At 57.5% G+C, this 15,233-nt stretch overlaps 5 protein-coding genes across 5 annotated transcripts; 3 read left to right on the top strand and 2 right to left on the bottom strand.

The window, feature by feature from the left end:
- Positions 1 to 1,550: 1,550 nt before the first annotated feature.
- BCV69DRAFT_281075 (hypothetical protein) lies at positions 1,551 to 2,217 on the top strand. Its single transcript, XM_025491852.1, has one exon. The coding sequence runs from the start codon at positions 1,563 to 1,565 to the stop codon at positions 1,983 to 1,985; it is 423 nt and encodes a 140-aa protein (XP_025350615.1). The 5' UTR covers positions 1,551 to 1,562; the 3' UTR covers positions 1,986 to 2,217.
- A 125-nt stretch (positions 2,218 to 2,342) lies between these two features.
- BCV69DRAFT_310909 (hypothetical protein) lies at positions 2,343 to 7,422 on the top strand. The gene has a single exon (XM_025494824.1). The coding sequence runs from the start codon at positions 2,407 to 2,409 to the stop codon at positions 7,150 to 7,152; it is 4,746 nt and encodes a 1,581-aa protein (XP_025350614.1). The 5' UTR covers positions 2,343 to 2,406; the 3' UTR covers positions 7,153 to 7,422.
- Positions 7,423 to 8,199: 777 nt separating this feature from the next.
- On the bottom strand, positions 8,200 to 11,334 carry BCV69DRAFT_267221 (DNA repair helicase). The gene is made up of 3 exons (XM_025490824.1): positions 10,955 to 11,334; positions 10,702 to 10,871; positions 8,200 to 10,618 (listed from the first exon to the last, which is right to left on the bottom strand). Exons 1-3 carry the CDS (start codon positions 11,265 to 11,267, stop codon positions 8,306 to 8,308), a joined length of 2,796 nt encoding a protein of 931 aa, XP_025350613.1. The 5' UTR covers positions 11,268 to 11,334; the 3' UTR covers positions 8,200 to 8,305.
- A 36-nt stretch (positions 11,335 to 11,370) lies between these two features.
- Positions 11,371 to 12,441, top strand: BCV69DRAFT_119924 (hypothetical protein). Its single transcript, XM_025489143.1, has one exon. The coding sequence runs from the start codon at positions 11,501 to 11,503 to the stop codon at positions 12,326 to 12,328; it is 828 nt and encodes a 275-aa protein (XP_025350612.1). The 5' UTR covers positions 11,371 to 11,500; the 3' UTR covers positions 12,329 to 12,441.
- Positions 12,223 to 15,021, bottom strand: BCV69DRAFT_281070 (WD40 repeat-like protein). Its single transcript, XM_025491851.1, has 3 exons — positions 14,442 to 15,021; positions 14,240 to 14,321; positions 12,223 to 14,150 (listed from the first exon to the last, which is right to left on the bottom strand). The coding sequence occupies exons 1-3, from the start codon at positions 14,620 to 14,622 to the stop codon at positions 12,554 to 12,556; spliced, it is 1,860 nt and encodes a 619-aa protein (XP_025350611.1). The 5' UTR covers positions 14,623 to 15,021; the 3' UTR covers positions 12,223 to 12,553.
- Positions 15,022 to 15,233: the final 212 nt, after the last annotated feature.

The raw sequence follows: 15,233 nt of genomic DNA, 5'->3' as shown, positions 1-15,233 counted from the left end.
AAAGGACCACGGCAGCCCTCCCTCACCCTCGTGCCCCTGTGATACGGGACTCCAATGATGGATTGTTGGTCATCCGCGCACGGCAATCGACGTGTTTTTCCGTCCCGTACCGATTCACTGCCAAAGGGACGGCCGGCAGATCATGATCACCGTTGACTGATCGGAACCGCAGAGATCTCAGGCCGACTTATCAATAAGGGCAGCGGAGACACTGAGATCATTCTCATCTATCGTCTTCTCCATCTTCTGTTAAGTGTCAGGCTCGACTATCAATTACTACCCCTTACGCAATGTCTTGTCCATGGTGGGATTCCGACTATAAGCCCAGCGAATGGAGGCAGGGTATGCGAGAGGCGAGAGCGGCGTACGACAAGCAAGTCGAAGGGGACAAAGTCGCGCAGCAAAACTCAAGGCGAGTGGGAATCGATACTACCCACAAGGCAGAATTTGAACAGGACTGCTGACTGTAGGACCGCTTACTGGCGTCAGCGATGCAAAAAGCACTGGTAGTGGGCAAGGCAAAGCTCCCTCAAACGGTACCAAAGTGACGGGCGCCGGCAAGAGCACATCAACGAAGGCGCCACGATAAGGCTTGACGCTACCACTATCGGCAACCTCAGACTTGAGACCACGAGCAAAGAGCAGTCAAGAGATCAAGCGTTAACAACGCGAAGGGCAAAGTCGGCAGGAATCCTGTCGGGCGATGGACAGGGAGTCAGTAGTTTCTATCACGGAGAGCCGGTAGATTGCTAGTGAGCAGTGCGAGGAAGGAGTGGCTGGTGATGATTACGACGACGAGCGTCGCGCTAGCAAATACCTGTTGATAGCTTTGTATGACGTGTGGTACGATGAGAATCGGTGTTCCCTGAGGTCAATTGATGGGCCTCTGCTTCAACCTTTGCGACGATCGCTTTTGACACTGATCGGCAATTGTCGAGTGCTTGGCTAGACCTTCTACGCTGCCGGTCTATAAGACAGTAGCTACTAAAGCCATCATGACTGGACGTGACATATCTGCCAGCTCTGTGTGGTCGCACCGATACGACCAATAAAACACCGACGCCATTCTCCACTGGTAGCTCTGCTCTTCGCTCCTTCGAGAGCGGGTAGCTCTGGCATGAGCCGTGGGGACTTGCGTGCCAGCGCCTGCGGGTCTGGCGCAATCGATTTAGTGCCGTTGCGCGACCAAGCCCGCGCCCGTATTGGCTTTCTCCCAGTGCAGCAGAGAGGGAAGGCGCCAAAGACTCCCTTCGAGGCAACGTCGACCCCTCGAAGCATTCCTCGCCGCTAATCACAACGCTTCGCAACAGGAGCCTGAAGGCTGACGGATCATCGTACCGCAATGTCTTGTCCTTGGGATGAACCCGATCACAATCCCCGCGAATGGAGACAGGCTCTGCAAGAAGCAAGAGCGGAGCACGCACGTCGGCTCGAAGAGGCTCAGCTCTTGTACAGACAGTCGAGGTGAGAGACACTCTCGCCTGTCACGAGGCGGACCCCTTAGCAAAGGTGCTGACTCATCGTCGATCCTCCATCTCAGCCAAGGTCCAACGTGCGATGGTATGAGGACCGGTCCATGCAAGAGCACGGAGCCAGACGGCGGTGCTGCTGAGCAACGAGCTTGGCCTCCCGGACAGCGAGCATATAAACAACGCTGGAAAACGCTGGATCAAGCCTCGCAGAGTGTCTATCAAGAGGATGACCATGAAGACTCTGACGCTGAGGGAACAGACTCTGGCGCGGACGATTGCCAGAGCGATGGGCAGCAGTCCGAACACGACAGCGCTGCCTCTGACGGGGAGTCAGTACAATGCGAAGAGGCTGAAGGGAGCGCTTCGTATCAGGCGGATCACGTGGAGTTCGTAGCCAGCGCTCCTTATGACGATGGGTCCAGTTTGAATCAGGACTACGGTTCCGACTTTGAGCAGGACTACGGTTCCGACTATGATCAGGACTACAGTTCCGACTACAGCAGTGACTACTGATGCTGCCACGGCGACTGCACTAGAGAGTACATAAAATCATGGTGACTGCGATTGAAGACTGATATGCAATGAGCTCTGTACCTTCCGAATGCTCGGCTGCTTTTGCGTCGCTTTGGCCTGTACCTATGGGAATCTGATGGGAATGTCAGCAATGATCGGGATATTAGGCGCTTAGTACATATGTGGTTGGCCTGGAAGCACATGTCTGATTTCTCAAGTATTGTGATTGACGTCGCAGCAGTAGCAGCGGAAAGGACGTGCGATGGGGCCAGGCGTCGTGGTCTGGCCTCGCCCCGCGAGACGCGGAAGTGGAGCGAACGGATGGGCCTTGAAGCCATTCCAGACTTGACTCCTTAACACATACATACACCTCACCTCGCCCGATGCTGGCCTTACGCTCGTCCTGACCTGCCTGCGATCGATGGCTCCTGTAGCATCGTCACCGCCCTTGCCCACAAATGCTTCCGGCCGTACCCATGGGCGCTCCAGCCCCAATCCCTCGGGCTCCTCTCATGCCCACCTTGTCACACTACCGATACACAATCCCACCCTTGCGCCCCCTTTGCAAACCGTTTCCTCGTCCAGATTGGCACTCTATGGCTTGCCTGGGGTGACGACTTCTACTCAATCACTCAACGCCAATGCCTCCGTACCTGCTGTCTCTCCAGGCCCTGCTACGACCTCCCTCGAGCCACTTGCCCCGCACCTCGCCTCTGCGGAAGCTCACTTGGGTAGGATGACATTGACGGCGCCCGACAACATGATGCGACGACGGGCACAGGAGAAGGAAAAGGAGCGCAGAGCTCGCAAGATTGTGAAGAAGCAAGAAAGGGCTAGGGAGGCAATGGTTGCTCTCTCAGGCAGCGCGAGCCATGGCCATCGCCCCTTGCCAATCCTGACAGTCCCAGCCTCAGCGCCAGGCCGAGCTCCACGATCGCGCCCAGTCACGCCTCAGGATCATGGAAGTAGTAGCAGCGGCGGGGAAGCAAGGAGAGCTCGAAACGGAAGGTCACCGAACAGAAGCACCAGAGAGAGGGCAACATCGGCGCCTCGAGCACCTGAAGCAATCTCGCAAGATGTGGCAGCGCAGGTACAGACTTCGGCTCCCTCTGCACGTCAATCTCGGACGAGAGCACACGATCGCGACCAGCCTCGGACAACGCATTCGAGAAGCTCGACTGGTGTCCTTGCGATTGCCACTGGGGAGTCATTGGAAGCGAGCTCATCGGGGGGAGCAGCCTTGGCTCTTGACCCACCCTCTCGTCCGGCATCTGCATCATCAGCCCCTCGTGCCGTCGAGAACACCAATGTCAATGTCCCCCGTATGAATCCCTCAGGAGGGAGACAACGGTCGGTAACGCCCTCAATTCGCTCGAATCCTGCTGCGCCGCCCCCCATCGAAGCAGAACCTGCGCCACCGCCGTTTCCAGAAGGAAGTACACGGCCGCCAAGCCCCCCGAGAGCCCCGCCCACAGAAGCCGGCGAATTTTGGACCTCAGATGACGAGAGGACCTGGGCAGATTATCGCAGGAGGGTTCCTGACAGCCCTCCGCCTGCTTTCCTGAGCGAGGCGAGCGAAAGTGACAGCGAGGAACAAGCCGAACAGGCCATCTCTTCTGCGAGCGCGCCTGCTCATTCTCCCGCCGACGGGGACCACAGCGACGACAGCTCCGAGGGCAGCGTCGATGTTACGCTCCGGTCGCCGATGTCGGAAGACCGCCGGGCGTGGGAAGATGATGTACAGAGGGGTCTGTCGTTCGAACAGAGAGTTCAGCGCCTGGAAGCGCGGCGGAGAAGGGCAGACAACTTGGCCGGGACTGCAATTGAGATTCACGAAGGTGATAGAAGAGTCTCGGGCGATGCTGGAAGTCCATTGTTGGTCCAATCGCAGCCTGAACCCTCGCTTGCAACGCCTGTGGAGGCAGCTGCTTCTGTACGCGCAGAGGTTAGCATTCTTCAGACCCCTGGGGCAACGTCAAGTCTACCCTCAGCAGTTGCACTAGCTCCCTCTCCGACGCCAAGTGCAGCCATTCCTGCCACGCAATTACCCTCGCCTAGTGCCAATATGAGGCCTACAGATCCATCCGCGCTGGTAATGCCACCGCAAGTCGGCCTCAGTCAAAATAGAGCCCTGGCGCAATTATCACTGCCTCGGCCAGCGGGAGAGCACAGCAAACAACCGAAGAAGCGTCCCAGTGCTGCACGCCCAGGCCCAGGCAGAGAGCCTAGCACGTCAAGTTTGGCTCCTACTGCTGTACGCCCACGTCCTACTTCGGATAGCTATTCTAGATTCCGTGATGATGCTTCGGCTGCCGCCGATCGTAGGAGACTCGCATGGGGCTTTGCACCCGGAAGGCAAATGGAGATAGTGACCGCACCAGCTCGTCGGAGTGAAGCAGATCTCCCTGCCCTGGATCCACATATCCCGACTGCCGCCATTGGTAGCAACGTTCCAAGTACAATGCCCGGAGCGTTCCTCGACGCAGATGACCACGGCACCGCAGATGACAGCGATCCTTCTTCGTCGTCAGAGGCTGAGTGGGCTGCGGAGACTGCTGCTTTCGAGGCGCTCCGTCGAGCAGCCGAGACGACAGCCGCCGTGCAAGACTCTGAAGAGGATAGCGATGGTAGCGGTGAAGAATATGCTCATCATCCTGCACTGTTGCGCAGTCCCATGACTCGCCTGGAAGACGCACTACCCAAGGCTCCGCCTCCTCTGGCTCTAGGAAGGACACGAGGGGGTGGCGTTGCGTACGATGCCTCTGATTCCGATGACTCTCTGGGCGAAGATGATGAGAGCGAGAGCGAAGACAGCGGCAGTGAAGACGACGGACTCGTGCGCGTAGTAAATCCACGGTGGGCCCTACCCAGCCAAGAGCCTGCACAAGCAGATCGCGCTCTCTACACCAGTGCTAGCGCTGCTGACAGAGCTGCTCCAGAGCATCATGTCGACCGCGTTAAAGGCGAGCAGGATGCCACTGCCGTTCGTTCTCCCACAAGCCGTGCGCAAAAGGCAGCTCAGAAACAACGAAGAGGGCCCCGCAAAGCAGCCGCAGCTGCGTCCAGAGCTAGCTCGTCTGCTCCTGATCTGGTCTTGCCCGCTCAGTCCTCTCTTGCCGACGCTGCAGGTCCAGCAGAGCTGGGCTCAGCTTACCGCAGGGGCGGGGAGGACGACTCTGCTCCGGTCCGAACAGTCTCACGTCCGTCCCTCGACTCGGCACACACCTTCGTGGACCGTCGCCCGTCAACAACCTCGCTCAAGACCACCTCAGGATCTTCAATATGGCACGGACGTTTACCTGGCGCTCCGATACCCCCGTCGCGCCAGGCAGAGACGACGGATCGACTGAAAGATCTCTTTGGCGTCCCCTTGTCGCCATCGTCGCCAACTCTTCCGGATCGAGCCTACCTTGACACTGTCAAGCAAACTGAATTGCCACCTCGACTTCTGCCGAGTCAGAGTTCTTCTGCGGATCGACATGCGACCCCTTCAAATTCGGTGGCACAAACAGATGAGCAACAACTCCGCCGAGATACCTTGTTAGACATTGCTCGATTGCAAGGTGTCGCTCCACAAGGTAGCTCTTTGGCAGCTCTAGAACGGTTACTGGCGAACTCGCTGCGCAGCGAGCCAGTCGATGCATCGAATGCAGTCCCAATTCCAGGAGCCAGACTGTCGAGACAGGGTGCCATTACTAGCTCCAGACGAAGCTCCAGGCCTCCACCCCCAGTACCGCCACGCACGAATGTGCCTCTCATCACCGCTGCTAGTATTGCTCGGAGCGGATCCTTCATTAATCCGCGGTCTTCCTTTGCTCCACTGCCTCGTCAGACTCGACTACCGACCATTACTGATGCTACTCGTCATTTCCCTCGCACCACTGGCGACGGAGGCAGCGCGGCCGGGGACGAAGAGATTGATGCACAAGCCGGCAGCGAGCGCAGACCGCCAGCACTGCCTCCACGCATCCCGGTAGCTGGCGGTCGAGTGTCGGCAATGTTGGAAAGATTCGAAGGCCCGCAGAGGACGGGTGCCGCTGCACAGAGCTCTCCCGGTCCCCATCGCGAGGTTGCCATGGATGGCGTGGAAGCCCCATCCGGCTCGTCAGCCCGTACATCAACGCGACCTTTTTCGCCTCCTCTGATTGACCTCTCGATACCAGACTCTGGACCTCCCTCGACACCTCAAAGACGTAGGCCACCGCCACCGCCACCGACTCTCGCTGAAGCCGCTGGTTCAGCTTCACATCAGTCTTCTCCGGCACCTCCACTTCCTCCTCGCATCGCGGAAACCCTCGTCAGCAATCCCGAGGCACCTGCTCTGCCACGATCTACTTCGTATCCACACTTGTTTCACACGGACTCTCCGCAAGATCGTGCCCGAAGAAGCGCGCTGGATGCTTTGATTAGAAATGAGGTTGCGGAGGAGAGGCCAGTCACAGCCCCTACAACACCAGGCGCCTCTGGCTCCTCCAGATTGGCCCAACGGCCTCCACCCAGTCTGCCTGGCGATAGTCCTTCGCGTCCCTTGCATAGCGGCGAAAGGCGGCCGCTTCCCGTGACTCCAGGCCCGCCAGGTTCTGCAGTCGTACAGGTACTGCCTGTGAGCAGTACACGACGGGACTCGGACACCCCATCGAGTGCGCAGCCGCCTGCTTCTGCCGCTGTTGGACCGTCTGTCGCTCCAGCAAACGGTGTCACCTCCGAAACCGGCCAGCGATATATTACGGATCTCGACATCGTTGCTTCACGTCTGGAGGCCGACCCCTCCTCTTCTCACTTTGATGACATAGCTCTGCTACAGGACTTCCTTGGACCGGCGCTTCCGTCTTCCCTATCGCCTGCAGAGCTTTCCTCTATTCCACTGGGTATCGTCGAAGTCGAGAAGCGGAGAGTAACGAAAGAGGGAAAGACCAAGACGAAGCTTGCGTGCTTAGGAGTGAGGGTGGATCGCTGCGGGATCTGCCTAGGCCAGTTCAAAGAAGGTCAAGGAGCATATGTGCTAGGCGGCTGCCTGCACGTCTTCCACGGCCGAGCCGAGGCGGAAGGGGGCCCAGCATCCGTCGGTCTGCCGTCTCCAGACTGCGCTCGAGAGTGGTTCAGAAGAAGCAGAGTGTGTCCAATGTGCCGCGTGCCGGCGCTTGAAGAAGACAGGGCGAGGGTATGACTAGTTTTCTCGATCAATGAGACACCTTTGCAAGACTGTGCTTTGTGTGAATGGCGTGAGCTTGTACCTGTCCAGTGGTGACCGAGGAGTAGTCACGGTGGTGGTCTGGCAGACAGCATTGAGTCTGATGGCTCCTTTGCCTGGCTCTCACAGGCCACTCCTCCGTTGTCCAGCGGCCAGCACATGAGCGGTCATGCCTGCGCCTTCGCGAAGCCTCATCCTTCGCTCGTATATGTCATCCGAAGCGGCCTTCAGTGCTGCAATTTCCTCCTTCAGTGGGCCAGCCACCTGCCTCGTGTCGTCTCCTGTGCCGATGGCAGCGCTGTTGCTACCGCTCTGTTCTTCAACTGTGATGCCGCCCAAAGAAGATGACGCTAGCTCAGCTAGCATCTTATCCAGATGCGCAACCAGAGCGGAGAGGGACTGCTCGGCTTGTACCGACTGAGCTGTGTGGGAGAGCGAGGATTCTCTGGAGGAGAGGGCGCCGCTGTTTAGGAACATGTATGGACTTCATTGGGCTGCCTGCTTTGCTCACAATTGATCATACAGCGCTTCGCCTAGTGATGACAGCTCCTTCAGTGCCCCTTCAAATCCGTCTGCCTCTTCTTCCACCGTCTTTGCTCGGACTGCATTGATATGTCTCACATCAACCGACTGGCTTCCACTTGCGCTACCTCTGCTGCCCCTCTGTCCGGGGATATGTGCAGGCGTCGGGGCCAAGAAGTTGGCAATGCCTGTCAAAGATCTTCCACCAACACTGACGGCGGGAGAAGCAGCTGATGTGAGAGGTGTATTCAAAGAAGCAGCAGCGAGGTTGCCGATTCGTGAGTGGGCGGAAGAGGTCTGGGGGGACGTGCCGAGAGCGGTGGCTGCCTGGAGCGGTGTTAGACCGGATTGTGGAGAATTAGATGTCATAGCCATGAGCTGTGAGGCAGGCGACGCTGCCAGTGGAGTCGAAGACGACATGGCGCTATGGCCAGAGGTTGGTGAAGAGTGTGGTACGAGGGAAAGGAGAGGCGGAGCAGAGACAAGCCAGACAGACCAAGGCGCGAGAAGCATTCTGGCATTGACGCTCCGCCGCCACTTCCGTGCGCCATACAAATGATCTGGGTATACTGAATTGCAAGTGGAGACGTGGTTCCGCTACCCCGCATCATACCATGTTGTTGGCACGCTTGGCCCTCCACCAAGCGCCCAAGTCCTTCATCGCCCCACCGAAGCCTTCCTGCACCTTGACCTCATCGCGAATCCATCCAGGGAGCCCATTGCGAATCTCTTTCCGGGCGTATCTGCCATCGAGGAGTAGTAAAGAAGCAAAGTCGCCCTGGTGACGGATGGCCCTACCGATCGACTGATTGACTGCCTTGAGACACAGAGAGAGGTACAATGCCTGGCCCGGATCTTCTCGGGAAGCCAAAGACGCTGGCTCCAAAGCGCTCTTCTTCTTCAGTGACCTCACATACTTCATCCTTTCCATCAACTCCGGAGACTGAGAGTTTGGAAATGGCATCCCAACCATGATCACTGCTCTGGCCAACCTATCACTGAAGTTGATGCCTTCGGATAGCTTGGCGCCGACGACGGCAAAAAGCAGGGACCCCGTGACTGTAGAAGCAGTTTTGACATCCTCTATCGCAGACGTGTAGGCCTGCAACGTAGCCTCTACCTCGCTCGCTAGCTTGGGCTCGGTAAAGAGGGCTTTTCTCGACTGTAGCCTAGTCCATGTACCTGTTTCTTTCCATCGAGCAACCAATTCGTCCAGAAGCTTGTACGAGGGTAGAAAGACAACAACGCCATGCGGTATTAGTGCAGCGAAGTTGGCAATGGCATTCCCAAGATCGTCTAGCAAAGCGGTGTCTCCTCTCTTGCCGTAGGTGAAGTCAAATGGTATTCCCCGGGGGCCAGATGGTACAATCGAGCAAAAGAGGTTCTCGGAGGGCACGATGTGCCCGCAAGAGAACGTTGACCACCTTTCGTTCGGCAGAGAGGGTAGGAGCTGTTTGCGAACATCAGAGATCGGCTCCATAGTACCACCAGCCATGACAATGGCTCGAGCAGCTGTGATGAGACTCGAGAAAGACTCGCTTGGGTTCAGAAGTTGGTACTTAAGCGATACCACAGGAGCCATGCTTGCATAAGGGCCGAGGGATCTCCCTTCGGCTGCTGGCAGTAGGCTCAGCAGGACACGACCGTCTTGCGCTCGATTCGACAAAGACAGTACGAATGATTCGATGTTGTGCATCGCCGCAATGGCTGAGGGCGGCAGAGGTCCAGCGGGCAACGTGGTACCAGTCGTGGTACTGCGTGCTCCTTTCACTACCCTCGGGCCTTCTTCCTTTGCTTTGCTTGCCCTCTCTGCCACCTTCTCAGCGTAGCCGCTGACCTTGCGAGCGATATGCGATTCCTTCAGAAAACTTTCCAACTTTCCAAAGTTGATGGTATCAAGATTTCCTCCCATCGCCTCGACCATCTTGCTGGCGGTCCAGACTTCTTCCTTGCCCGATCTAGCACCTTCAGCCCATTGCTTCGCCACTCTCTCGAGACCTTCGAGCAGCCTTCTCAATGTTCTCAGGTGCATCTCGGACTCCCCTCTCAGGCGGCTTGCAAACCGACGTAGGTATTCGTTGATCTGCGCTTTGGCTACCGTGAGTTGCGTAGAGGTGATGGTGCACGAGTAGACTCCAAGAATGGTGTCGATGAGATTGTGGGACTCGTCGATCAGAATCACCGCATCATCAAGGGAGATCCCCAGCGACTCTCTAGCAGTCTTCTGCAGGAGCAGATTGTAAGGAAGCGTCACCAATTCGGCTTGCCTCGCCGCTGTTCTGCCAGCATAGTAGGGGCACGTCTTCATCTCTTTTCCGACTTGGACAAGATCTTCAATATCTCTGACCTGGGCGAGAGCCCGGTCCCGGAAGTCCAGAACTTGAGCACGACCGATAGCATCTGTTGGAGGTAGAAACTGACAGCGCTTACTCTTCTCTTTGCTTGACGCCAGCTCACGACACGCCTCATTCATGGCCTCTGCACCCGCTTTCGCTCCCATCTTTTGTACGTCCTCATTGATGCACATCTGCTTTCGAGAACCTAAGGGGATCGTGCGGATGGCAGGGATAGCCTCAGATTCGCCCATTGATCCCTCCTTTACTTGAACGTCCTTTCCGAAAGAAGTCTTTTTCAGCTCGGCTACGAATTGAGTCAGCTGAGAGTGAGTCCGAGAGGCGTAGATCACCTTTGGCGTTGTCTCTGGAAGCTCTTCGAGGTCGCTCGTACTTGGTCCGGAGAATTGGGCCATCAAGGCCCGTACAGCGGGAGAAAGGTTGGCGTCGTCATCGCTGCTAGAGGTCAGTGCATGCCATGCTGGCTGACCCGATGCCGATGAGGAGGCGTCGGCAGGCGAATCTGATGGTAGAAAAGCGTCGTCGTCTGAGGGCACGTCATCATCTGTGCCAGACTCGTCAAGACGCTGTGTGGGCGAGGAGAGCAGAGTGCAAGGTCTTCAGCATCGAATGACGGAGATGTAGAGCCCCTCGGCCACTGAATAGTCACCTGTTTCTTGGCGAATCTGGCTGACCCAAGCTTGGCATCCCTCAATGCCCTCTTTCTGAGCTCGGCTTCCTTAACCTTGACGGCTGCTATCCGCTCCTTGAGCTCCTCCTCGTGACGAGTCAAGTCGCGTCTCTTCCTCTCAGCTGCCTGCCTTCTGACCCAAGCAGGTTCTAATGGGAGGTGGTCATCAAGTTGTCTGTATAAGTTAGCTGTCATGCCGTACCTGCGGAACAAAGCTCGCCGTTCCACGCACCAGCATCGGGTCCCCCGTCACCTTCATCGAGGGCAATAGCTTCTCTTCTCTTTTCGTTGTCCCTGAGCCAAGTAAAGGTAGCACAGATCAGACTGAGCGATTTGCCGGTCCCCGTAGGACTCTCAAAGACTGCCACCTTGCGTCCTTCTATTGCTTCAAAGAGGGCTGTCATAATGTCGAGCTGAATCGAATATGGCGTGGCATAGGGGAAGGAGAATGCCGCGCCCGTCCTTGCCGGCGTGGGCAGGCGTGCAGAGGAGTCGACCGCGGCATTCCTTGGCAGTGGTCGAGGCTCTACACTCGATGGCGCCATGCTATGTAGCAGTGTCTATCAACATGGAGCCGCGTATGACGATGACCAGTGGCAGACTATGGTAGCTGGCAGTGTCGGGCTCAGAGCAACCAACGCGCCAATTTCCACTGGAGCGTGTCCCCCGCGTCGGACAGAATTTGCCTCAAGTGGAGTCGGAAAGGACGACCATCTTCGATCAGAGGAAGAGTCTCGTGTGTCGTCTGCTACATCTAGTATTCCCTTGTCTCGGCAACATGGCGAGTTTTGCCCACACTACGACTGGCAATGCCTCCACCAGTACTATCAATGGGGACTCAGACGCCAGCTCAAGCAGTGTGCGCTTCCCTGCGCCGCCGAAGGATGTCCTCTCGATCTTACGTACCTTCCTCGAGACACAGCAGAGGAGGGTCGGGCTGTGGAACGAATACGAAGAAGCCATGGAGGGTCATCTGAGGGCTGTCAAGGCCGAAAAAGATCAAGCCACATCGGGAGCGAATGGAGCACCCACAAGAGGGCCGCTGACCAATGGACACATTGAGAGCACTGCGACCAGCTCGACAGAACATCATAGCGAATCTCACGCCCACGGCTCGAGCCACTACGACTCGACACCACTTCCTCTGTCAGACCCTGCCCTACTCGCAAGAATCATTTCCCTAGTGACCTCGGGTCTCCTAGATTGTGCGCACGAGACACGGACCATTGCTCTAGAGCTCGGCTCTCCTTCCAGCGCGGCAGAAGGAACAGCCGCCTCTCCTACACCACCATCAAGCAACGCCGCGGCATCTGCGCCTTTTGAGCCACGCCCGGATTTGGCGCGGACCATTGGCAAGATCCAAGACCTTGAGAATAGCGTCTTGAGGAAAATCGTGCGCAGGGACCAGCTGAGAAGAGGATGGGTAGCCCCTCCGGCCGCGGGCGAGGACGCCACTACGGACTCGGCGGCTTCTCAGGGCAAGGAGGAAGAGGAAGCAGAGGTGAAGGAGCTGGATGCTGATATCGAGCGACTGAGGAAAGAGGACATTGCGGAGCTGATGACGGAGGTCAGGGGAGAGATGGCCGACCTGCAATTAGGCGGGTGAGAGAGTGTGGTAGGCGACACGCTCAGCAAACGGCAATACTATCAGATGGAACGAAGTAGCAGAACGAATAACAAAGGACAGATACGACAATGGATCCTCGTATGAACAGCGCTCTGACGTAGCAACGGTGGATCGACGAATCTGCTCCGCCTCTCGGTATTTTGACTTTTCTCCCTTCCTCCTTCCTCGCAAACCTTGTGCATCTATTTTGTCCCCTCTACGAAGCTACGATCCATTTACTCGGTCGTAGCTCCAGATCCTAGCATTGAAGTCTCCACTACCACTCGCCAGAAGCCCGCCAGCAGGACTGAGACTGATAGCAATGACAGAGTTCTTGTGGCCCATGAGAATGAGCTGCGTCTGACCTGTCCTAGGATCCCAGAATTGGATACCACGGTCTTTGCTTCCAGAGGCAATCCACTGGCTGTCGGGCGAGCAGCTGACGGACAGGACGTAATCCTTGTGTCCGGAGAAGGTAGTATAGCATACCGCCTTTCCTACTCGCTCCTCGTCTGGCAGGCCCTGGTCCAGAGCCCTGTGGGTACCGGAAAGATCCCACATCTTGAGCGTCTTATCAAGAGAGCCACTGACCAAGTTTCGGCCGTCGGGAGTGAAAGAGACGGAGTAGATCGAGTCCTTGTGCGACTTTAGCCTCTCTAGTTGCTGGCCAGTCTTAGTGTCCCAGACTCGCACGAGTGTGTCTAGAGCTCCGGCTGCTACGAGCCTGTTGTCAGAGGAGATGCTGACAGATGTAACACCTGCCTCAGAGGGGCCCTGCTCCAGCCCAGGCGAAGTGTAAAGGGTATGCAGGAGGTTGCCAGACTCAACATCCCAAATTCTGACCGTCTTGTCACCTGAACCACTGGCGATGATCCTTCCATCTCGCGACCAATCGAGCGAGTAGATCTCCTGCTTGTGGCCGGTGAAGACATTCTTGACCTTCTTTCGGGCAATGTCCCACACGCGGACTTGACGGTCCTCCGCTCCAGTTGCCAGGAATTTGCCATCCGGGGAGAAGCATACAGAGCGGATGTAGAGGTCTCCCTTGTTTGCAGCAGCCGAGTCCATCAGAATGCACACCTTTGCTCCCGTCTTTGTGTCATAGATCTGAGCTGAGCGGTTGCAGCCGGTGGCCAGGTACTTGCCGTCGGGGGAGAAGCGAACGCAGCAGACCACGCTCTCGTGCATGAGAGTGTGGACAAGATTGACGTCAAGGGTTCGCTTAACCTTTGGGTTGAAGATAGCGAGCCAGTCGGATCCCTCCTTCTTGAGATCTTTGGGAACCTCGTCGGGATCCAAGTCGCTCCAGCTTGCTAGTGTGTTGTTGCCAGCAGCGCCGGGCCCTGGAGAAGGCTCTGTGTCGCGGTTGGGAGGTGCGGGAGGACCACTAGAAGGAGCATTTGAGCCTTGCGGAGGCGGACCGCTTTGGTAGCCAGGTCCGCCGCCACTTCTCCGGCCTGCAGCAGCAGCATCCCTCTCGGCTTTCACTCCAGCTCCTTCACGACCAGGGCTGGGTGGCCCGCCTCCATAGCCGGGGTGAGGGGGTCCTCCTGCGCCATCGACTCTCATCCTCTTACTGTCCGCGCCTCCATTCCTCTCCCTTTCGTAGCCTCCGTTCTGCTGGTGAGCAGCCTCTGATCCTGGCGGGGCTCCAAAAGGGGCTGGCGCCCCACCCTTGCCCAATGCGCCTGCAGGGGCGATGGGAGGTGGTGGACCTTGCTGCTGCTGCTGCTGAAGACGAGGAGACCCTGGACCAAGATCGGCAGGAGCGCCACCTCGGGAGTCAAGCACTTGTCGTAGCCTCTTGATCTCCTCCTCGTATCTGGTAAAGAGTGTGAATGGGTGGGCCGTGAAATGAGAGTCATCAGAGATGGTCACAGGGGGCGCTGTGATGGTCGTCATGGTACTCACTGTTGTGCCATGGAGGTGTGACGAGCCTCCAGATCCATGATGTGTTGCTGCATCATCTGTACTTCGCTCACTTGTTGGCCGACTAGTAACGCGGAACAGAGGACGGAAAGAGGGACGGGAAGGCGGCGGTCAGAGTCAATCAGAAGGTCTTGGTCTCACTCGACTCAATCGTCTGCTTTGCATCTGTGGTTGTGATGCTCACCTCTGTGTTCGAACTCGTCCCTCTGACTCTTGAAGGACTGTGCGTCTGTGCCGATCAAGTCGAACTCCTGCTTGACAAACTCGAGTAGGTCATTGAGTCTGGAAGCGGACACGCCCTGGGGTGCGGCTGCTACGGGTGCTGATGCAGGCACGAGGGTGCGGTGCTGGTAGACTCCCGACATGGTGGATGGACGTAGTGAGGGGACGAATGAAAAGGGGAGACCTCGGTGCGACTACGAGGGACGCGCGAGGGTGGGGATGGACGTGACCTTGGGGTTACGGAGAGGATGCACGTCTTGTTATTTTGGGATCGTGTGGTCCGCGGGCCCGTTTGCTGGGTGCGACCGCTGCTGGCGATGTGTGGCTTGCAGAGGAGGGAGCTCGTCTTTGCCAGTGGTACCGACGTAGGGGTGCGGGGGACTGAGTGTGTGTGTGTATCTGGGTGTGGATGGTAGAAGGAGAGGGATGCGATATGTGGGTGTGAGTGGTGGTGCAGAAGGAGCAGGGGCAGAGGAGGACGAGGAGCAGCCAGGATGCGTCTGCGTCTGCGAAGAGGATCGACGGACGGACGACTGGCTGAGTGACCGACGTCGGCAGCGCCTGACAGACGCACACCAGGCGGGGCAAGGCGAGGCGGGCAGATTGGCGGCCAGGCACCAACCCGCACGCAGCCCAGCCAGCCAGCCAGCCACTCCGCGCATCCGAGCTTTCCGGGTTCAGCCTCCGCTTTTGCCGGCCGTGGGAAGCCGAAGGCAAGTGCAGCAGGCCCACCCATCCTCCCATGGCCACGCGG

This window comes from Pseudomicrostroma glucosiphilum, assembly GCF_003144135.1.
Source record: "Pseudomicrostroma glucosiphilum strain MCA 4718 unplaced genomic scaffold BCV69scaffold_2, whole genome shotgun sequence".
NCBI lineage: Eukaryota > Fungi > Basidiomycota > Exobasidiomycetes > Microstromatales > Microstromataceae > Microstroma > Microstroma glucosiphilum.
This window is presented reverse-complemented; position numbering and strand designations above follow the sequence as displayed.